The 20,863-nt window shown below is 40.0% G+C and overlaps 1 protein-coding gene across 2 annotated transcripts in view; it reads left to right on the forward strand.

The window, feature by feature from the left end:
- Nucleotides 1-1,270: 1,270 nt before the first annotated feature.
- The window catches only part of nfic (nuclear factor I/C), a 29,561-nt gene continuing 9,968 nt past the window's right edge, over nucleotides 1,271-20,863 (forward strand). Inside the window, exons 1-12 of one of the 2 annotated variants that reach the window (XM_074667785.1) lie at nucleotides 1,271-1,440; nucleotides 10,797-10,967; nucleotides 11,120-11,296; nucleotides 11,895-12,078; nucleotides 14,474-14,548; nucleotides 15,225-15,299; nucleotides 15,500-15,632; nucleotides 16,965-17,086; nucleotides 17,216-17,329; nucleotides 17,430-17,587; nucleotides 17,846-18,029; nucleotides 19,039-19,127. In XM_074667785.1, coding sequence (XP_074523886.1) covers nucleotides 1,360-1,440; nucleotides 10,797-10,967; nucleotides 11,120-11,296; nucleotides 11,895-12,078; nucleotides 14,474-14,548; nucleotides 15,225-15,299; nucleotides 15,500-15,632; nucleotides 16,965-17,086; nucleotides 17,216-17,329; nucleotides 17,430-17,587; nucleotides 17,846-18,029; nucleotides 19,039-19,127 — 1,563 coding nt within the window. In that variant the 5' untranslated portion in view covers nucleotides 1,271-1,359. Of the gene's footprint in view, nucleotides 1,441-4,229; nucleotides 4,655-10,796; nucleotides 10,968-11,119; nucleotides 11,297-11,894; nucleotides 12,079-14,473; nucleotides 14,549-15,224; nucleotides 15,300-15,499; nucleotides 15,633-16,964; nucleotides 17,087-17,215; nucleotides 17,330-17,429; nucleotides 17,588-17,845; nucleotides 18,030-19,038; nucleotides 19,128-20,863 lie in introns of those variants that run through there. The other variant, XM_074667786.1, reaches the window with a different exon arrangement.

The following is a 20,863-nucleotide window of genomic DNA, read 5'->3' on the forward strand; positions in this document are numbered from 1 at the left end:
GGAGGTCTCTGCGTCCAACATGACAAAGTACACGGTTCAAATCACCGCATACCTGGCCTTGATCTTGGTCATGTGACAGATGTTTGTTCAGCTGGGAACAGAGACAGTGGTGAGCAGGATCTGTTAAAAAAAAATAAAAATAAAACAAGCATTAATAACCTTTTATTTAAAGACCACCGTCAAGAGGAAGTAATATCATGTGTCGATACATGACACATTCTATATCTTATCATATTTGGGAGAATCTGTATCTTTGACCTGTTCAAACAACATGTATAACACATATCACCCAGATGCAAGGCAAAAAGATATCAAATCAAGTTATATATTTTGAAACACAAGTCTTATAATATGCATTTCTGTGAGGAAACAAGTCAGTTAAAACTCCTTATACAGGTTCTTGGGATAGTTTAAATTTTGTTATCCTTGTCATAAATTTTTAATTTTTCTTGAGGGCATATCTGCAACTCAATAAATCTACCAGGAGAAAAGTGGGTTACAATAGATCCTTGAAAAACAGGCCTGGATTCATTCCAAATCTTTCCCCGCTATACATGCAGCAGCAAGCTGAACTGAACTGTGTGGGAAGGTACTGCATGGTTCAGGTGATGGGTGTCACCTGGGCAGAGCTTGCAAGATATGAATTGGCATAACCACAACATGTATTTAGATGCATCAACTTTACAAATACAATGGTGGAGAATGAACATACAGTTACTGAGGTGAATCAAAAAGAGTTAAAGGTTGCTAGAGTTGGTATAACATGAAAAAGAAATAGGGAAAGTTTTGACAATGTGAAGAAGGTGATTCAGAAGTTAATTTGCAGCTTCTGTAAGGTCATTTTTAATGTTCAGTGCATGTGAAACAGTTTTATCTGGACTTCCCCTCAACGCACGTGGCATGGTGAGAGACTGACCAGTGTTCAAATGAGGGATGCTTGTTTCACCACGTACACACAGGCACACACAGGCACACACACACACACACACACAATCTCTCTGGGAATATATATATATATATATATGTATATATATATATATATATATATATATATATATATATATATATATATATATATATAACACATGAGTGTGTATGTACTCGTCTGCCTTGTTTCCTTTATATACACAGACAGAGCAGGAACAAATGGAAAGACAAAATGAAGAAGGTAGTACACTACTCTTTTCTGCCGCAACCTACAGTGTGTGTGTGCGCGCGCGCACGTGTGTGAGTGTGTTTTTGTGTGTGTGTTAGGGGGTGCTGCCGTTGAGCTCAAAGCTTGACGCGGGACGTTTCTGGTCTCGAGCACCGCGGATTTACTCCACCTGGCACGCGCACGATGATGGGAATGAATATGGAATGATAACGCCAAACAACGCAAGATGGGCAGGCGTTGAGATAAGCTTTAACTTCCCACGGTGGCGGCACAGCTTCGATATGGTAGGAGAAAACCTCTTTCGGTTTTGTAATGTTGTAGAGTGTCCCCTAAGATTGGTGTGCTGCTCCGTGTTTTCCCAAAAAAAGACGCAATGCGAGGAGTTACGCAGCTGAAAGTGGAGCACAAAAAGGAAACCGTTGCTCTGACTGTCATCAAGCCTATTTGTCCAATTTAACTGTCCTGTACTTTAAAACAGCATCCGAACATTGCACAGTATTTTGATATGCAACGTCTGCTTGTGGAGTGATATGTCACAAAATGCCTACAAAAAATCGAGCAAATAAAAGATGATGAACTCGCCAGCAAGTCAGCTTACCTCCCACAACACAATTAAACAACTATTTTATTTGTTAGGAGCTGTTCTTTAATTCGGCACGTATATGATCTGCACAAAACGCTCATAATAAGAATTGTTCTACACTTTAGCAATTGGTCTACCCGGTCTTTCAACTGGCATCTTCCGTCGAAACCACTGTACAGGGCGGAAGTCAGCAGTGAGTAACTGTTGAAAACTTCACATTTTGTTGACATAACGCGTTTTTGGTGAACAGATTCTGAGCCGAATTGGCCGAAAAGAAAGTTGAAATTAATAATAATGGAGAGTTTCGTCTTAGATTGCAAGTGTATCCGTTACGAACACATTTTGTGGAAAGTACCATATTTTTGAACGGAGTTTTGAATGATGTCGCCTCCGAGCCGGAGAACCAGGATTCTTGGCTATAAAAAGGATCTATCCCACTGACAAATGTGGTTTCCGACCCCTGGTGGTGCACTACTGAGTGATCAACGTGCCGTGGTTTGTCGGCCTGTGCCAGAGCGTGTAGTCCTGAGTGAAAGTTGTTCAGTTTGTGGCTTTTGAAGATGAACATGCAGTGGCAGGCCCATCTGCCCCCTCTCCGTCATCACGCGGGACGGCGGAAGGCCAAGTTGAAGTTCAGTCGAGCCTCCCATTGGCTCGTGCGTGTTTATGTGTGTGCTCGCGCACGCGCGCGTTTCTGTGTGTGTGTTAGTCAGCAGAAAATGGCCGCAGTTAGAGCCAGCCGACTGACTGAGTCTGTAAAGCCGACAGAGGGCCTCCTGTCCCGGCATACAGCTGGGGCAGAGAGCCGCTGCGAGCAGATGCTGCTCTTCTGTATCCATTGTCTCCTCCGAAACGTTCAAGTTTGGATTAAAGTTTTGAAACTCGTCTCTGCACACACAGATGCCAAATAAGAGTTACCTTACTCCTGCATCACCACACCAACAGGATGACACATAAAACTTGTAGATTGACCATAGGTGTCTGTGGGTAAACCCTCACAACACAGATCCCATTGTCCACAAGGCTGATAGCATCCTAGATAAGACCGTGTTGGTTTTGCAGTTTGAATGTTTTGAACAAGTCAAATTCTTCAGCAAATCTACACTCTGTTTGGGCTGCTGATTCTCCTCGTGGTGGCATTTTTTTTTACCATATTCAGTTGTGTTTATACTTTTAGAAACACATAAAACTGTACCTAACTACTCACCTGCATTAAAATCACAACTAAAACTCCCTTTATGAAGGGAATTTCCCGATGGAGGGTGAATCCAGGTATAATGGCCCTGCACTCATGGCATGAACTACAAAACATAAACCAGCATTTGAGAAATTATGTTCCGCAATGTGTCCACATTGTTCATAGAAAGAATGAAATGTGTTTAATTGTTGTTTAAAAGCATGGCTTAACCTTGCATGTAGTTGGCAAAAAATATACCATTTTCTGACCTTTGCCTTAAATCCTATGTAACTGCAAAAGATGTTTCACAGAGTGTTTCTCGCCTTGCTTTATACTTCTCTGCACTCATCATTGGCTCCTTTGATTTTTTTCCATATTCAAATGGTTTTAAGTTTTCTTCCCTCAATTCTCCACGGTCCTTTGCACTGGCATTAAATCAAGTATGAATGGAGGATGAACCATGGATTAGACAAAGAGGCATTAAGAAAATAACGTAACCCGTAACATTGAAGCTCAATTTTGTTAAAGCTTTAATGTATTAACTCATCACATTTAAATTTTCAAGTCCAAGTCAAGTATTACAAAGGATAGTTTGAACAAATTGCAGGGTCTAAACATGACAAAAATGAGGAATTAGCCTATAGTTAAAGTTTGTTCATAACTCATTACAATTCTTTTCTGCAGCTCTGTAAATCTGTGCTGGTAGAGAGGTGAAGTCACTGTGATTTAAGGCTTTATGAATACACTAGTGTTTAGGTTCATTAGCCTCACTTAAAACCCCTGTAATGCAAAAGCAATACGCTCAAAGCCTTACAGCGGCTTCTTGTTTTGAGATTTTTAGCAAAGTTGACAAATTGTCTATTCCTAGAAGAAAATGTAAAACATGTTTTCAGATACAGCCCTTTTTAACAATGCTATTGTAATGTTTGGAATGGTACTGCTCTGGGTCTGTCAAATTTTAGCCTTTTTTTAATATAAAAAACAACCAAAAACAAAAAAAAAATACATCTAATAACCTAACCAAGAAAATTGTATGGTGGATATTTGCACTCAGTTACATATTTTTGACTATTAACGGACAGATTTGGACTTGTGTCTGACTGTGGAGGCCACCTCACGGTGGTTATGCACTCGCTGGTCTCTTTGATGAACTGCACAGTGTTCAGGGCAATAAGCAAAATACAACAGCTGTGGCTTTAAGCCCGTCAGGGCTGCCGTTGTTTGGGATGGGCTCAAGTCAACGTCATTTTAGTTCCCTTTCTTTTCCTCTTCGCCCCCTCATCCCTCCTCTCCTCCCCTCTCTCTGTCTCTGTCTCTTAATGACACAGTTCCTCTGCTGCGTCGCACCTCAGGCCACGCTAAGAATGATTATTCCTAACTCCCGCTCCCCGCTTCCCCCTGCGGAGCATTATTTCGGGTCCCTAACTTTTCTGCCGTGTCATCATTTCTGGAGTTAAGGCGGTAGAGTCATCCGATGCGACCGGAGCTCTCCCTCTCCCTCTCAGGATTCGTCAGAAACAGAAAAAAGAAAATCAACAGCCCAGGGAATGCGGCTTTCTCTGGAGCCCGGAGGTACAGCTGCGCAAGCGAATTAGTGAGGACGATCATGAACAAGGCTGCGAAAACCGATGAGAAAGCAATGGACATTTAAAAAAAAGATGTTTATGTGCACCTATATCCTGGTCTGATTCAGCTCCTGTCAGCAAAAATGATGGTCTCTCCTCTCCCTCTGTGCCAGGTAAAACCCCAGCAAACACTGCGCCTCACGCTTGTTCTGTGCTGTTGACGTCTGACGTTGTTCAAATAACCGAGTTAATCACGTCGTTGACCTTTAAAATGTGTTCAGTGGTGGTGCAAAGAGTGTGTGTTAATTTGATCCTTTTGAGCGATCTGTGTCTCCAGTTGCTGTTCATCATGTTATACAGTTATCATGGATTAATTTGTTGGAGGACTGAATATAAGTCGAGCTGAGCTGGGACTTGAATAAACATTTTACTGGAACATGCTGAGAAACTTTGGTCGATTACTGTTTTTGCTCCTGCTTGTCTGCTTGCAGTGGGCAACACTATAATTGGGCATATGTTTGCAAGTGTCTCTGCTTTATCTGGGGCAGAAAACCTCCTCTTCTCAGCTTCAGAGTTGACTTCCCTGGTCAATATCATTAATTGAATTCTCATTGCGCATCATTTAAAATTTTGATAGTAATTTTTAAAAAACATCAGAATTTAGTTTGATTTTCTTCTGTGTGCACATAGAGCGTGAACAGAGTTTGCAAACAAGTTTGCTGTGTGAATTTTAACGTTTGTTTTTAGCCACAGGTTGTAAAACCTGTGAGTAGTGCTGGTTCAAAGGGTTGTGTAAGTGTGTCATAACATGACCTCCATGATCTCTATATTCCAATTCAGTCTGTCATGAATTCAGCTTTTGACAGGCACTGCCTTAATGCTACTGCACTTTTGATTAGGGGTGGGTACCTTTCACATTTGAAACGATACCGTACCGATGCCTGGTACCTGGCAATCGGTACCGGTACTCAACAGTACCGAGTTTCGGTACTTTTTTATGTTTATGTGGTAAAAAATATCAATTTGTTTAATAATGAAATATAAAAAAATTAATTTGATATATTTATTCTTCAGTATATAACCTTGCAATGCTGTGTTCATGTCCAGTATGAAAAATCTCCTACTCTTCCACTCCCTCACAGTCACAAGGATGCAATAAGGTACCCAAACATGGTACCTTTTAGTTTTACATGAATCGATACCCCGTACTTTTGACAGAATTTGGTCAGTACCTATAAAAGTACCTAATTCGGTACCCATCCCTACTTTTGACAAAACAACACTTGTCCATAAAAAAGGAGTTTATATTAAACCCAAAACACAATAGGGTGGTAACAACAGTGCTCGCACAGGAGTGGGGATCTGTTACAATAGAAATGATCATTTCAAGGATTTTATGAATTGGAAAAAGATGTATTTCAGTATCTTTTTGTCCAGGTATATTGGTTATTTTAGATTTATTTCCAAAGCACATCATCTAAAAATAAGCCATTGATCCTCTTCTAACTGTAGTTTTGAATGGGATGTTGTTGATGCAGGAGTATGCATGAAAACAGCATAAAAACTACGGCTCCACCAGGGACATTTCATAGCTCCAATATAAACTATTTCCCAACATAAATTATTCAAAAATTAATTGAAAGAGTTTTTTTTCTTGGCAGAATATTTGTTCTAAATTTCAACCATCACATGAATCCTGTTCCTTTAATCACAAAAAAAGCCAACATCATTACTGTAATTGTGACTCAGTAAGTTACCCACATTGTTTTTTGAGATACATATGTATGTATAAATACGTAGAGAAATACATATTTGGTACCAGTGTGTTGTGTAGGCCAGAGCCTTCTCACTGTTTCTGTATTTTAATGAATATGAGGTGAACTCAGCTGTCACATGTCATCATGATGTCAGTCTAAGATCATTTTGCTGAGTGATGAGTTGTGTTTTGGCTTGAGGCGGGCTGTTGTGGTGCTGAATGGAGAGTTCCTGAATTGCACTTTTTAGAAACACACTTTTTGTTTTCTTCAGTTTTTTTTCTAGGGAGCAACAGAGAGGGAGAAAGAGGAAGAGAAAATCAGAAAGACAACCAGCACATATCTCTGGACAGTGAGAATAAGCACTGTTGCCCCACATCCAGAAGGTTCCTGGTTCAAATCCCCGTAGCATGTTCTTCCCGTGCATGTGTGGGCTTCCCCCGGGAGCTCTGACTTCCTCCTACAGTCCAAAAGCGTGTTCAACAGCTCAACCTGTCACTCTAAACTGAGTGTGTGCATGATTGGTTGTCTGACTGTACATGTCAATCCTGTGAGAGGCTGGTGATCTGTACAAGGTCTACCCTACCTTTCACCCGAAGACGGTGAGGCAGGCTCTAGCCCCCCACCACCACAAAAAGAAAAACTGGTTAGAGGATGGATGGGTATGGAAAAAAAAGCACTGTTTGTTGAATGATGAAAAGCTTGGTGTAGCTCGCTGTAAAGCTGTCAGTAAGGTTAAAGAAGTCCACAGCAGTCTGGAGTCTGTTCACAGTCACACGCAGAGTGACAGCTCCCTCTAACAAACACGTCTCCTACAGTATCAGAGGGTTTTTTAGATCTAGGGCTGAAATGATTCTTCAAGTAACTTGAGTAAACTAATCAAAGCTTTTGTATAAAGCAGACTTTACTGCTTATCGTACACTACACAAAACTTCAGCTATAGAACAACTATTAGACCTAAGGCCTGATTTAGCCTTACATAACTAATAACCTTCAGTTATCACAATAAAACACTTGAAACCAACCAACAAGATGAATTTATTTTCTTAAGTAATTAATTTAATAGTCTGTATGATTGTGCACGGACAGACAGTGCATAGTGCCAACCTGCTGTGCCGACCAAGATGCCTTTTGACTTCATCTTCAACTTCAACTTGTGTGAATGTTAGTCTATGGATTGTATGAAGTATTGTACACCAATGGCTGCCTGACAAGTGAGATTGGTTTATTCCTCAACTCTGAAGTCATAGGAGCTACTGTATTCAGCCACTAGGTGGCAGTATATGAAAGCTGTTTGACAAAAAAATTCAGACCTCATGCGACCCCACTGACTCTTCTTTACATTTGTTAATGAGTACCATGGAGCTGTAGTTTCAAAATTTTTGTTTACATTTTGTAGTATGCCTTTTGTTTGTACTGAGGATATAATTGTTCTCATCAACCAAAGTAAAATTTGTTATGAGTCTTGTTAACATTCTGTATTTACACTAATGCCCAGTTTAAACTCATTTTCCCTACCTGTAAAGGTGGGATTGTCTTCAGCTGAGTGAGGGGATTTCTCAGTTGTTATAAATTGATTAATCGTTCCATATAGCCCTAAATCACAAAAATTGCTTTCTCAAAACACTTAAAAACCAGAGCAGGTCTAGATGGTCCTGTTACATAATTCACAAGGACCCAACTCCAACACAGGAAGAGATTGAGTCTCACCTCAGAGGCAACAGTTTTTCCTCATTCTGATCCAACATGAGCAGAGCACTTTTCAGCATGGCAGAGAAAAACTTCTTCCTCCTTCTGCCAAAGAGGTTATGTTTTTGGGAGATTTTGTTTGTCTGTGAACAACATAACTAAAAAAGTAACAAACAGATCTTGATTAAATTTTCAGGACATGTTCAAAATGGGAAAAGGAAGACGTGATTAAATTTTGGAGGTGATCACCGTCTGGATCCAGGACTTTTTTTAAAGGATTCTTTATCATTGTGAGATCAAGCCGTTTTCACCATATGTGTATATAACTCCACGATAAATGGTCGCATTGTTTTGCGAAAGAATACAAGACAAGGTCACCATAATTACTGACAGATGTAAAAGTACAATCCAGATCCTGGCAATATTCTGGATACTAAGATCTGGGATATGAAATATGTACTGGGTCATCATAATTTTCAACACTATCAGGTAACAAATCATCAAACAAACCTGCAACTAACACCAAATTGTTGCAGACAGTCTGCTGAAAGGGAGTATAACATTAAAGTAGGACTAAAGTGTTGGTGACAATCACAATATGCTTGGTGGAGGTCTGAGCTTTTCTAGTGTCTTTCTTTTACCATTTGATTAAGTTAATTTGCAGATCAAATGAGGTGGGGTAAATAAGTCCACCACCATAGTACTGCAAGGGTGAGGCACCAAAGTTAGTGTTGCTGTGACTTGAGGTCCTGTTGTGTTTTATTGGAGCTGCAGCTCTAGGTGAGGGATTCCAGGCAGACAGCAGCTCTTTTAGTTGAGTGACTTGTTGTTTGGGATTTGTTGCAGAGGTGCTGCGTCCAGGATCATGTTCATAGGTTCCATCGTGCATGCAGGGAGGTCTGCCACCGTGTTGTAGTACTCTGCACCTTTTAACAGGTGCTCGTACCAGACCACATGGACTTAAAGTGTTAGTTTTTTAAGTTCCAGGCGGACTCGGGGGGTTAATTCAGATGGAGATATTTTCAAGGCTTGATAAGATGTATGTCTAGACTCTGGCATTTTCACATGGATGCTGTGTGTGCTAAAATGTTCATGAATATGCACTGTCCCCTTAAATAAAGAAATAAAAAATAAATGATATTTAACAGTAGGGATGGGTACCTTTCACATTTGAAACGATACAGTACCGATGCCAGGTACCTTGCAATCGGTACCAGTACTCAGCGGTACCATTTTTCGGTACTTTTTTGTGTTTATGTTGTAAAAAATATCAATTTGTTTCATATTAAAATCTCATTTTTTTAAACATTTAATATATTTATACTTCAACATATAACCTTGCAATGCTATGTTCGTGTCCAGCATGGAAAATCACCTACTCTTCCACTCACTCATAGTCACAAGGACGCAATAAGGTACCTAAACATGGTACCTTTTGATTTTACATGAATCGATACCCGGTACTTTTGACAGAATTTGGTCGGTACCTATAAAAGTACCTAATTCGGTACCCATCCCTAGATAACAGTGGTATAGATTGAAATAATAAGGGGACTAAGCACTGAGCCTTGAGGCACCCCTAATTGTAAACCGTATAATTTGCAAAGTTGACTCCCCCAAGATGCTGTAAAAAATCATTGAGTGAGAAAGGACATGAACTACTGTGAGGCAGATTGTGGTACATGCTGTGTGAAGATGAAGATGATGATGATGATGATGACTATGTGTTTAAAAGGGTCAAAGGCAACAAACAAGTTCAACAGCAACTGAGCTGAAGACTGATCTGTAACTCTTGTAAATAACAGAGTGCAGATTTTGAGACTAAGAAGGCGGCAAATCATGTTAAGAAGACAGTGATCTGACGTGATCAGGGACGAGAGGTGAAACAGGGTCACAGTCAGATTAGCTGCAGAGCTTTTCCTCGCCCAATCAGATAAAGAGTATTTCTTCTTTGTGTGTAGGAGGGGTTGTTTGAGACAAAAGAGGACAGCAGAGACATGAGGTTGGTTTCTCGGTTCTGTCAGCCTGGAGGTTTGCGTTTACCATGACCATCAGTATTGTGCCATTGTCAGGTATGACAAGGTACAACAATGAGTTCCCTTTTTTTAAAAAAAAAAAAGAAGAGTGAAAATGGGGACATATGTCTCTGAGGCCTGTTGTGTTATTCTTTTCCTTGTTTGTTTGTTTGTTTGCTAATGCAACACACCCCAGGACAGTCGGCTCTCCCTCCAAGTTTCTTCATCACCTTCTGAGCTTCTGTGAGATCTTATTGCCCCAAATGTTAAGTGTGTGGCGTAGCAGTGTTGAGAAATAACCTTGTGTGTGTGATCAAGAATTACCATGATAAAATTAGTTGTTTCAGTCCTTGAGTATAAAGGCTCCCCCAATCTTACTATCAGCTAAGATCTGAGTAGTAGTAGTGCAAGCAGGCAAAGTTTGTGAATACAAAACTCAGAAAACAGGACAAACTGTAAGCAAACGTGAGAGCTGGAGCCATGTACCAACTGAAAAAGCTAGGATACTCTGGCTGCTTCTACACTGCTACAAGGGGCACAAGAACAGCCGCTGATCACCAACAAGTCTTTCTGAGAGATCTGAACAGCACAGCCAGCAGCCTGCACAGATGGGGGGATGAAAAATACAGGACAAGACAATTCTCCAAGTCAAAACTAAATAAACGAAAGAGTTGCTAACTAAAAAAAAACCCTTACTAACAAAATACACTGACACAAAATCTGCCATGACAGATATCATGGATCAGTAATTGGTTTTCTTGAATCAACCATACACGTTTTCAAGTTGTTTTGGCTACCCATAATTCTGTGTTTCTTATAAGAGTGTGTTGAAGTTTCTCTGTCTTTCTGTTTTGTAGGATGAGTTTCATCCGTTCATTGAGGCTCTGCTACCCCAGGTCCGTGCCTTTGCCTACACATGGTTTAACCTCCAAGCCAGGAAAAGAAAGTACTTCAAAAAACATGAGAAGAGGATGACGAAAGAGGAAGAGAGAGCGGTTAAAGATGAACTGCTGGGAGAGAAGGCAGAGGTAAGAGAAAAATGAAGTGGGAAGTGTATAGGTGATTTATTAGTAAGAGGGTAATAAACCTACATTACTTAACAAATGCTGGACAATTTATCAGTTAAAAAAGCTTTCGTAAAAGAAACAACACACGCCCCTATGATGTGATGATTTCCCAGGTCAAACAGAAGTGGGCCAGTCGTCTTTTGGCCAAGCTTAGGAAGGACATTCGACCTGAGTGCAGGGAAGATTTCGTCCTGTCAATCACTGGGAAGAAAGCTGCATGCTGCGTCCTGTCAAACCCCGACCAGAAAGGGAAAATGAGGCGCATCGACTGTCTCCGACAAGCTGACAAGGTAAGACGGACTCTGCCTGATAGAGGACATTCTTTTTCTGTGTTTTTCCAGACAACTGTGTTTACATCAGAAATGTAAAAAAAATAATAATAATAATGATGGAGATTTAGACAAAAGAGTATGGTACATTTTGTTCACACATAACTTAAACCTACACTTTAGTGATCCAAGATTTTGATTTTATGGCATTTTAAGGAGAGGCTAAGGAAAAGACAAATGATTTAACCAAAGTAACTTTAGAGGATTTAGTGCTGCAATTATAAAAAAAAACATTTCCGTTTAGAATTATTACTTCTTGGTAATAAAACATCAAACTTTTAGTAAAATGTTGTGAACTTATATCAGGAAGTAATAAAAATTTGCAAACTGATGTCACTGTTTACACTTTTAAACATTACATTGCTCCACTGTGTAACAGTAAGTAAAACGATAAATAGGAAGAATCACATTTCAGTATTATAAAGTATATGAATGTTTTGTTATTGTTTATGAAATTTTGTTAAAACTATGAAGTCAGTTATGTCGAAAAACCTTTCCATAATCATATGACATGCAAGATTTTCTTTTGTCAGTGTTCATCGTGTCATTTCTTGCTCAGGTGTGGAGGTTGGACCTGGTGATGGTGATCCTGTTTAAAGGAATCCCGTTAGAAAGCACAGATGGAGAGCGACTGATGAAGGGAGGCCAGTGCTCCAATCCAGTCCTCTGTGTCCAGCCTCGACACATTTCTGTCTCTGTCAAAGAGCTTGACCTCTACCTCGCTTACTATGTACAGGAGAGAGGTATGAGCCACATGCTTTTAGGGTTTTTTTTCTTATCAAGTTATTTATCCGGGCTGTTTTGCCTTTATAAGTTAGGACAGCTGGAGATGGACAGAAACTGCTGTGACCATGAGACAAGGACTGCAGTGTTTGTACACGCGGCCCCTACTTAATCTACTGAACCATCTGCACCTTAAATGTTTTATCATGATCTTTAGTTGCTTAGCTTGCTGCACTTTCAAAGCAGAGAAAGGGTGATGCTAAAACAGCCAAAACATAATATTAAAAAATAGGAGGAGGACTAGTTTTTTGTTTGCTCCTCCTATTTTATCCTGTCTGTCATTTCAGCAGTGAATGTGTGGAAGAAAGGATGAAGAAAGGCAATCTGAAGCAACATTTCTAGGCAGTACACAAATGTTAGGAGACTGATTTGTATGCAGAAAAACATCTACAAACCCACCAAGTGTGACAGCGGAAAGACCAGCTAGCTGCACATCAGTGCCGGACCAAACACCAAGACTGCAACCACAGCACCTTATTGCATCAGTCGCATTCTGGCTTCACAAGAAGTAATCAGAGGACAGCACAGTCCAGAAAGAAGTGTTTACACTTTTATTTTTCACTTCTCCAACTTTGAGAGCTGCTCTTACTAGTCCTGGGTCTGGTAGCCCTCGCTCAAGGGAGACTCTCATGCTGCAGACCCTCAGTCTTTTACAAAGCACAGCATGGCTCTGCCCTTACCAGGGATGCACTCACCCAGAACTGGTGTTTGATATCAGTCTGACTCTGGTGAACATCAATGACTAAAGAGCATCTCGTTTCAATTCAATGAAATGTTTGGATCAATGTGTATCAAATACATAAACAGAGCACAAGCTATTGTCATAGGTGCCAGAGTCCTGCATCTTTTAACCAAAATTCACTAGGAGCAAGAAAAGTAAGAATACCTAAAAACATGTTTACAACTGATTAACATTTGACCTACGCTCTGCTTTTTCATTGCTTTGCGGAAAACATTTTTAAAATTTTTTTGATGCAATCATGTGCTGTGTTCAAAAGTAACCACAAGAGTGCAGTGTTCACAACAGAAACAAGCGAGCCTGAACCTCACAATAAAGCATCAGCTGTAACAACTCATGATACGAGTTACATCAGGTCAGAAAAATAGGAAATTCACTGACTGCAGATTTAACATGTTCAAGATCACGTCAGAAGAACTAACGAGGTTTGATTGCAGGATGTATTAAGGGCAAACTCTGTCTCAGTGGCATCATAAGCTCAGGTCTAAGGTTATCACACTGTGGATTCACAGACAGCTTTGATCCAGCAACACCATCTCAGAGAGGGTTTGAATGTTTGCAAGAGACAATAATGACCTGAGCCTTTCAATTAAACTAATTTATTGATCTGAGGTTATTGTCATTTATTAAATACACCTCTGCTTAGATTTATGAGACACTAATTCATAGTATCAGCTCTAGATGTGTCTATATCATCATCATTATACGATTCTGGCAAAGCTGCAAATCTGGCTCTAGAGTCCAGAGTAGGGGTGACAGATAGAAATATGATAAATCAGGATTTTTTTGTTTGACAATATCAAAATATGGATTCTTTGTCTCCAAATTTTTTTTTTTCAAATTCAAATTCTTCAATTCAGTTTTTTTTATAAACTGGATTGAAAAAAAAGTTCTCCAGCAGTGAAATGTTTCTCCCTGATTCACGTGATGTGCATTTTATGGGAAAATATGGCTCCTGTTATAGTCTGCAGACATTATCATCATCATTTAACTTTTTCACATGGTCTGGTGTTAAAAAAGTGAACTAAAAATTGCAAAATCTTGAATTATGAAAAACCGTAGTTTAAATCAAAATCGGGGCCCCAAAAATCGTAATAGGATCAAATCCCGAGAGTAGCATATTGCCCCAGCCCTGGTCCAGGGTCTCATGAAATACTTGCTGAAGATTTATGACACCACTGAACCAAAGTCATATTGAGTTAAAAGGGTTAAAACCAGTTTTATCAGTGCTCATCTTAGAGCACTGGCATACATCGCATCTGCCAATTTTTATTTCCCTGCTGTTGTAAGCCGGTGGGTGAACTCCTTTTTTTTACCTGCTCATCCATTTTTATTGATTTATGATAGGAGCAAGTACAGCATTGTCGTAAAAACTGTAATTTATCAAGGAAGTTATATAAAGCAATCAAAGAAGAAAATCTCAAGACAAGTAGTTTGATAAACCGACAGGCTGACCAACGCCCCACATGGACATGGTCTGTTCGGAAGACATCTTTTCTAAGCAGATTAAATTTCCCCCACAACAGGTTTTCATTGGCTCTGAAGAGTGTATGACACGTTTTTAAAAACAGTCTCTGTCTGCCTGTCTCTCCCTCTTTCTGTCTGTCTGTCTTTAGAGGCAGAGCAGAGCAGCAGTCCAAGTCGCACAGGAGTGGGCTCTGATCAGGAGGACAGTCGAACGGCTACCATGGGTAATGCAATGAATCTTCTGTCACAGAGCAGAAGGAAATGGCCTTTATATTTTATTTAACCAGTGTTACCTTGTAAAATAAGATCTTAGTTCTTAATCCCCTGTGTTCATGCTCATTTGAACTTTTTGTGCTTTTTTGTTAGTCCTGGGAACAAAAAAACAAAAATAAAGCTACGGTAGATACATTGGCCAGTCAGTGAAGTTTTCTGTGATAAGTAATTCTTCTTTTTACAGAAAGCTTAAATATTAAAAAGAGGATTGTGATCAATAAAATCAACTTGATGGGGCACAGATGTAGCCTTGGATATTAGGTCACGCGCCCCATGAGGTTAGTCCTCAGGCGAGTGACCCAGGTTCAGATCCAGCCCAGGGCCTCTTTCCTTCTTTTCACCTTGTTTCTTGCTCTTTTATGACATGTCCTGTCCAATGATAAGTTTGGCTTAAAATCTTCTGACTTTCTCACCTGCTCTACTTGTTTTTTTGTTTTTATTAAGAGAGGACTTTCGGCAGAATTGTCAAATGAATAATTGTCAAGTTTGATGTCGTTTGACCTAGTATGACCCTTATAATTACCCAAATTAAAGCATAACTTTGACGTCAAGCACAGATAGATCTGTACTTATCATTAAACTCTCATTAAACTCTGTCAGTGCCTTACTACTGCTGTGTTTCTACAGATGGTCCAGAGTTCCAAGAGAGTTTTGTGACATCAGGTGTCTTCAGTGTCACTGAGCTGGTCCAGGTCTCAAGAAGTGAGTCTGAAGTCGGATGTGTGATTGTTAAGATGACTGATTGACTGAAGAAAACATTAAACACAAAACTTTGTCTTCCTACAGTTAGGGGAATTTGGTTTCAAGTATTAAGTTAGCTCAACATCCTGTGTTTCAAGGAGGAATCTTCAGTGTGTATCTCATGACCACAGTGTGTTTTCTCCCTCTGTGTTTGTGTGTAGCGCCGGTTGTCACAGGAGTGGGACCTAGTTTCTCTATGGGGGAGCTCCAGGGTCATCTGGCGTACGACCTCAACCAGTCTGTCAACCAGCCAGTAAGCCTCAGACGATCACTAGCCAGCACCTCATCTAGCGGGTAATCACACATAATGACCCAACACTCTACAGATTACACATCCCTTTATATCTGCAGGTGTTACATGATTTGAGTTTTTGGTACAAAGCCCTATTTCTTTACACAGTCCATCTCAGAGTTTTTGGATAAACTAGTGAGGAAATACTCCCCCTACTTGAAAGACACAAAACAAAAACAAATCTCAATGGCAGATTCTTTTTAACTGTAACAAGCAATTCAGACCTCATTTTTGTCTTTAAATAACTTGTAACAAGACATTTTTTCTGGACTGGTCAGTTGAATGTGGCTCATATTAAGTGTAATAAGACAACTTTTACTTACAATAATACAAAAAAACTTAATAAGATTTTAGTTTTTTGCAGTGAGAACCAAAAACTCCTTTTACTGATGTCCACACGAAACCATGAAACCGGAGTTTTCTAAAACCTTCACTTTGGCCAGAGTTTTCAGAAAACATTGATTTTAGTGACAAAAATTGCATTTTTTTGTGGATGACAGGCATAAACGTATGAAAATATATGTGGTTTCCCAGATATCGCTACATGTGGACATGGCCTAAGATAAGCTGTCAGTCAGTCAGTTTTCAGTACCGATTGGTCAGGATGGAAAGACATCCTTAAAAAGAAAGTGTGTTGAGACCATAGACTGTAAAAAAAAAGGACGTCCGCTTGCTCGGCTCGAAGTGAGGTCTCCACAAAAATTGCTCTCCCTGGTGGCTGGCTTCTGTATAGGTTAGAAAAAATGGATTTCCAGCCATTCCAGATGGGCTGTGGTCAAACTTTAAAAAAATAATACTCCTCGTGGAAATGTTTCTCACATCCGATTGTTGTGGTGATTTGAAGATATCATTTGGCTGTATTGTATCCAAGTCTCAATGCCAAGTCCTCTTTTTCTGAAAAGTTTTGTTTTCATTAGTTATACGAGGTTAAAAACGAGGCTTTATGTAACGTTTAACGATGATTGACAGCTGCCTTTCTTGTGTATTTTTGGGGGGGGATTGTAAAATATGTTGGGAGGTTGAGTCAAGAAGTGATTAGACTCTTGTAAGAAAAAAAATAGTTTTTATTTTTGTCACCCGGCTCCACTTAGATTCTCCCAGAATCCCTCATCGTCTCTACTGCGCAGACTCTGGCTCCAAACTGCTACAATGGTGCCGCCTGAGACGGCGGTATTTTGGCTTCAAAACAGTAGAATGATAAATGGCGGAGCCACGCTGTCCACTCTATATACAGTCTATGGTTCAGACGTGTAGAGCTAGAGGCATGATGGACAGGTGATTCATTATGATTCAAATATCAATAATGCACTTTGTGTATGTTTGTCCTCACTCAGGAGTAAGCGTCACAAGTCTGGCTCTATGGAGGAAGAGGCCGACAGTCCAGGAGGGGAGTATTACCACTCACCTTCTTCTCCTGCCAGCAGCTCGAGGAACTGGACCGATGACATGGACGGAGGTAAGAGAGTAAGAGAAACACTGAAGAGGCTGAAAGGGTTTAGTGTCTGCTCTATGTACGAGCGATTGATATACTTAGTTCAGTGTTAAGATTTAAGATGAACATCTCTGTGTTTGTGTGGTGTGGCAGGTCTTTCCCCTCCTGTGAAAAAGGCAGAGCTGGACAGTCCCTCTCCACAGGAAGACTCACCCAGAGTGGGCTCCTTCACCCAGCACCACCGCCCTGTCATAGCTGTTCACAGTGGTCAGTCCTACACCCTCACACTCAGTGTTTTTCTCAAAGGAGAAAGAAACACTGAGTACAAAATATCACTTCCCTCTGTCCTCTCTCCGTCTCTGTCCAGGTCTGTCTCGGAGTCCACACCCCTCCTCATCTCTTCATTTCCCATCATCCTCCTACTTCCCCCATGGAGCAATTCGTTATCCTCCTCACCTCGCCCAGGATCCCCTCAAAGATTTGGTCTCATTGGCCTGCGACCCGGCCAATCAGACCCCCAGCTCTGTGAGTGGAGTAAACTAAACAGCCAGCTTTAAAAGAAATAAAATGAGTTTTTTGTTCAGATAACTAAAGTTCTTGTAGGTAAAGGAAAAGAAGAGGAGAGAGATGCAGTACAACATATCTCAAAAACTTTTTGCTGTTGTGCTTTCATCAAAGTACCTTCACCAGTATCTTACCACTGCTACTGTTGTATTGTATGAAGGTTTAAAATACTGCAGGACTTGTGAAATAGGAATGAATTTTGTCACTGTCCTTTTACAGCTAAATGGCAGCAACCAGGTTAAGGTTCCCAGTCACTACATATCCTCTCAGATGTTGGGACCTCCTGGACCAGCATCTTCCTTGGTTCCTCCTTCATCCTCCCTCCCCAGGCCAACACTGCCTCCTGAGTCGAAAGCCTCCACCACCTCCTCTGATGGGGGAACAAACTCCCCCACATCACCAAGTATGTGATTCAAAGTAGGGCTTATCATGTTAGCATTTCACTCTTCATCCTCCTTCGAATCAGACACAGTTCACTGAGAGGCAGAAATGTAATTTCTAATATAATAGAAAATAATAGAATAGAATAGAAAATACTTTATTCATCCCCAAGGGGAAATTCAGGAGGAGTCACAGCAGCAATCAAGAAAATAAAAGTAATAAAGTGTATAGAAAGTGCAAAAAGGTCCATAAGAAAATAGATGATGACAGCTTGTTCATCATTCTCCAGTTCAGCCAGCCTCCACCTCCACAGGGTCCAGGACTGAGCTTCTTCAGCAGTCTGTCCAGTCTCTGTCTCCTGTATCCTGTCTGCTCACAGCAGGTGAAGCTCTTCCAATGTGGTGTTGGTGTCTGGTGTTAGCTCCGTTAGCCATGCCTGTGAATAGCAAGATGCTACTATGCCTTCTGGTACTCCCTCTGTTGCTGGGTTAGCACAGCTAGCTTGTCCATCTTATTGGAGATAGATCTTACGTTCCCAATAATGATAGATGGACGGACAGGTCCATGTCGTCCCTTCTTCGCTCACACCTCAGTACCAGCACGTCGTCCTCACCTCCTTCTCCTCACCTTGTGGGAAAACATAAGGCCTTGCACCAGTTAGCATTGACATGCTACAGGCTGCTAACAGCTGAGTTCACATGTAAATAATGCAGCCATGGTTACAGTTATAGGATCCCCAGACAAACACAGGAACAAAAATAGTAAAAATATTACCCAACACATGTCCACGACCAACAAATAAACCATAAAAAGTAATGATCCACTCAACAAAAAGCAAACACCAGTTAGTAAGAGATTTGCAATTCCATACAACCGTCTTGAGCTTTAGACACCAGGAGCTGTGTTTTACCTGTATATAAAAATGTCACTTTTTACTCAGTTTTTTATTATTTTGAGTGAAGATTGAACTAAATGAGGGTAAATTACGATTTTTCATCCATACATGTATTTTCACTTGTCACCTCCTGCAGCATACTCAGCCCCTGGAACCCCCCCAGCCAACCGCACCTCCTTTATCGGAGTCAGCCCTCGAGACCCAGCTGGACTCTACCAGGCCCAGGTCAGTGTGTCTGATGTGACACAGGTTACAAGGGTGTGTTCAAGTTAATTCAGACTGTTGACAGAAACAAAGCATATTGGAAGTTAATGGTAATTAAACTCTTCAGTAAACTCTTAATTATCCATCAGAAGAAACACACAAACGCACATACTTATAAACGGGGAAGATGAACATAAAGATGAGAGGCGCTGGTCTGGATCAACACTAAATAAAAGTTTCTCTCACTAGATTTTAAAAGATTTTTATTCATGTGTTTTTAATAAATATAAGGTGATCCTCCATTACTCAAGTTTTAAAATTCATTTATAATATAGTTATTAGGGCTGTTGATAAATTTGTATAAAAAATTGCAAATATTATCATAACTGTCCACATCAAAGTTGCATTTATTTGCCCATTAAGCTCTTACAAATATAGCTTAGAGATATATTTAAGTTTTTAATACTCCTTTAAACATGGGAATGAACAAATATTATCCTTTTTATTTTATTTTGTTTTTTACTTTGAAAGTTTGGGCGACAGGGCGTTAGAGTTCCTGTTAGGAAACCACACAGATTATAAGTCCATTTGTAGTTTTAGTTTTTAATTCCTGGTAAACTTACAGCATTAAAAAATTGTTTAATTATATTTTTTTTGCTAAACTGTGGATTTTCATTCAAGTTACTTGACATTTTAACGCCTTTAAGTCATTATCCAACTTGATCTTGAAGGCTACTCCAAGCGGCAACCTCCGGTCCAAGAAAACACGTTTCTCGTGTGTCTGCTTGAGGCTGGCTCCAGAAGTACCGAAAGTCAGATACACACCAGGCCAAAAAAAGAAGTTTTCAAAGCAGAAATTGACATATTAACAGCGTCTCCTGTCTGAATCACTAATTTTAACTATCTGCACACACTGTACGGGGGGGGGATTTTTTTTCTATCTCTGCAGTTCAGAGGAAATTAAGATCATGAGTTCGCCCAATCAGAGGCACGGCTCAGCCCATGTTAATGATGGGTGCCCCACAGCTGTTAGTGTAGACTTGAAGCCTGCGTCTCTTCCAATATGGCCACACTTCAAAAATCAGTTTCAGAAACAGACGGTTGATGTCGGGGAGACTACGTCCATTAAATATACAGTCTATGAGACTATCTAACTATGGTTCTATTTTTAGTTGGGTCACAAGTCTCTGTCCTGCTGATTTTAATCCAGACCTCATCTTTAAAACTCAATTTGTAATTTCAAGCCTCGAAACAAAGTCCCAATAATAAAAGATTGTTTCGTCTGCTTTGTGTAGAGGAGGGAGACTTCAAAGATATTGCATTCAGTCAAACTTTGGACCTTCTCACGCATCCAAACATCAAAATTTGTCTGTGTGTAACATAATTCTTTTCAGCGTTTTTGTTCAAAGTTATTTTTATTGACTTAAATTTTAATATTATATACATTAATGTTTACACAAAAAAAAAAACATTGTATACATTAAATACCCCCCCCCCCCCAAGCTGTCATTCCTGTATTAAAGCTCTGCACTACTTGGGAACATTCCGTTGGTGGCTGAGATACAAAACTATCTGTTAAGGCACATAGTGGTAAGTAAATAAATAAATAAGATAAACATACATAAATGCATAAAAAAGGAATCAATAATAGAATACCGATGTATAGAAAAGATGGAACAAATAAATACAAAGGAAGTTTAAAAAAGACATAAAAATAATGACAAATGAGTAAAGTCCAGAAGCAGCATGACTAGGCC

This window comes from Halichoeres trimaculatus, unplaced genomic scaffold (assembly GCF_033239565.1).
Source record: "Halichoeres trimaculatus isolate MK-OKI-2021-1 unplaced genomic scaffold, fHalTri1.1 fHalTri1_scaffold_4, whole genome shotgun sequence".
In the NCBI taxonomy this organism is placed as follows: Eukaryota; Metazoa; Chordata; class Actinopteri; order Labriformes; family Labridae; genus Halichoeres; species Halichoeres trimaculatus.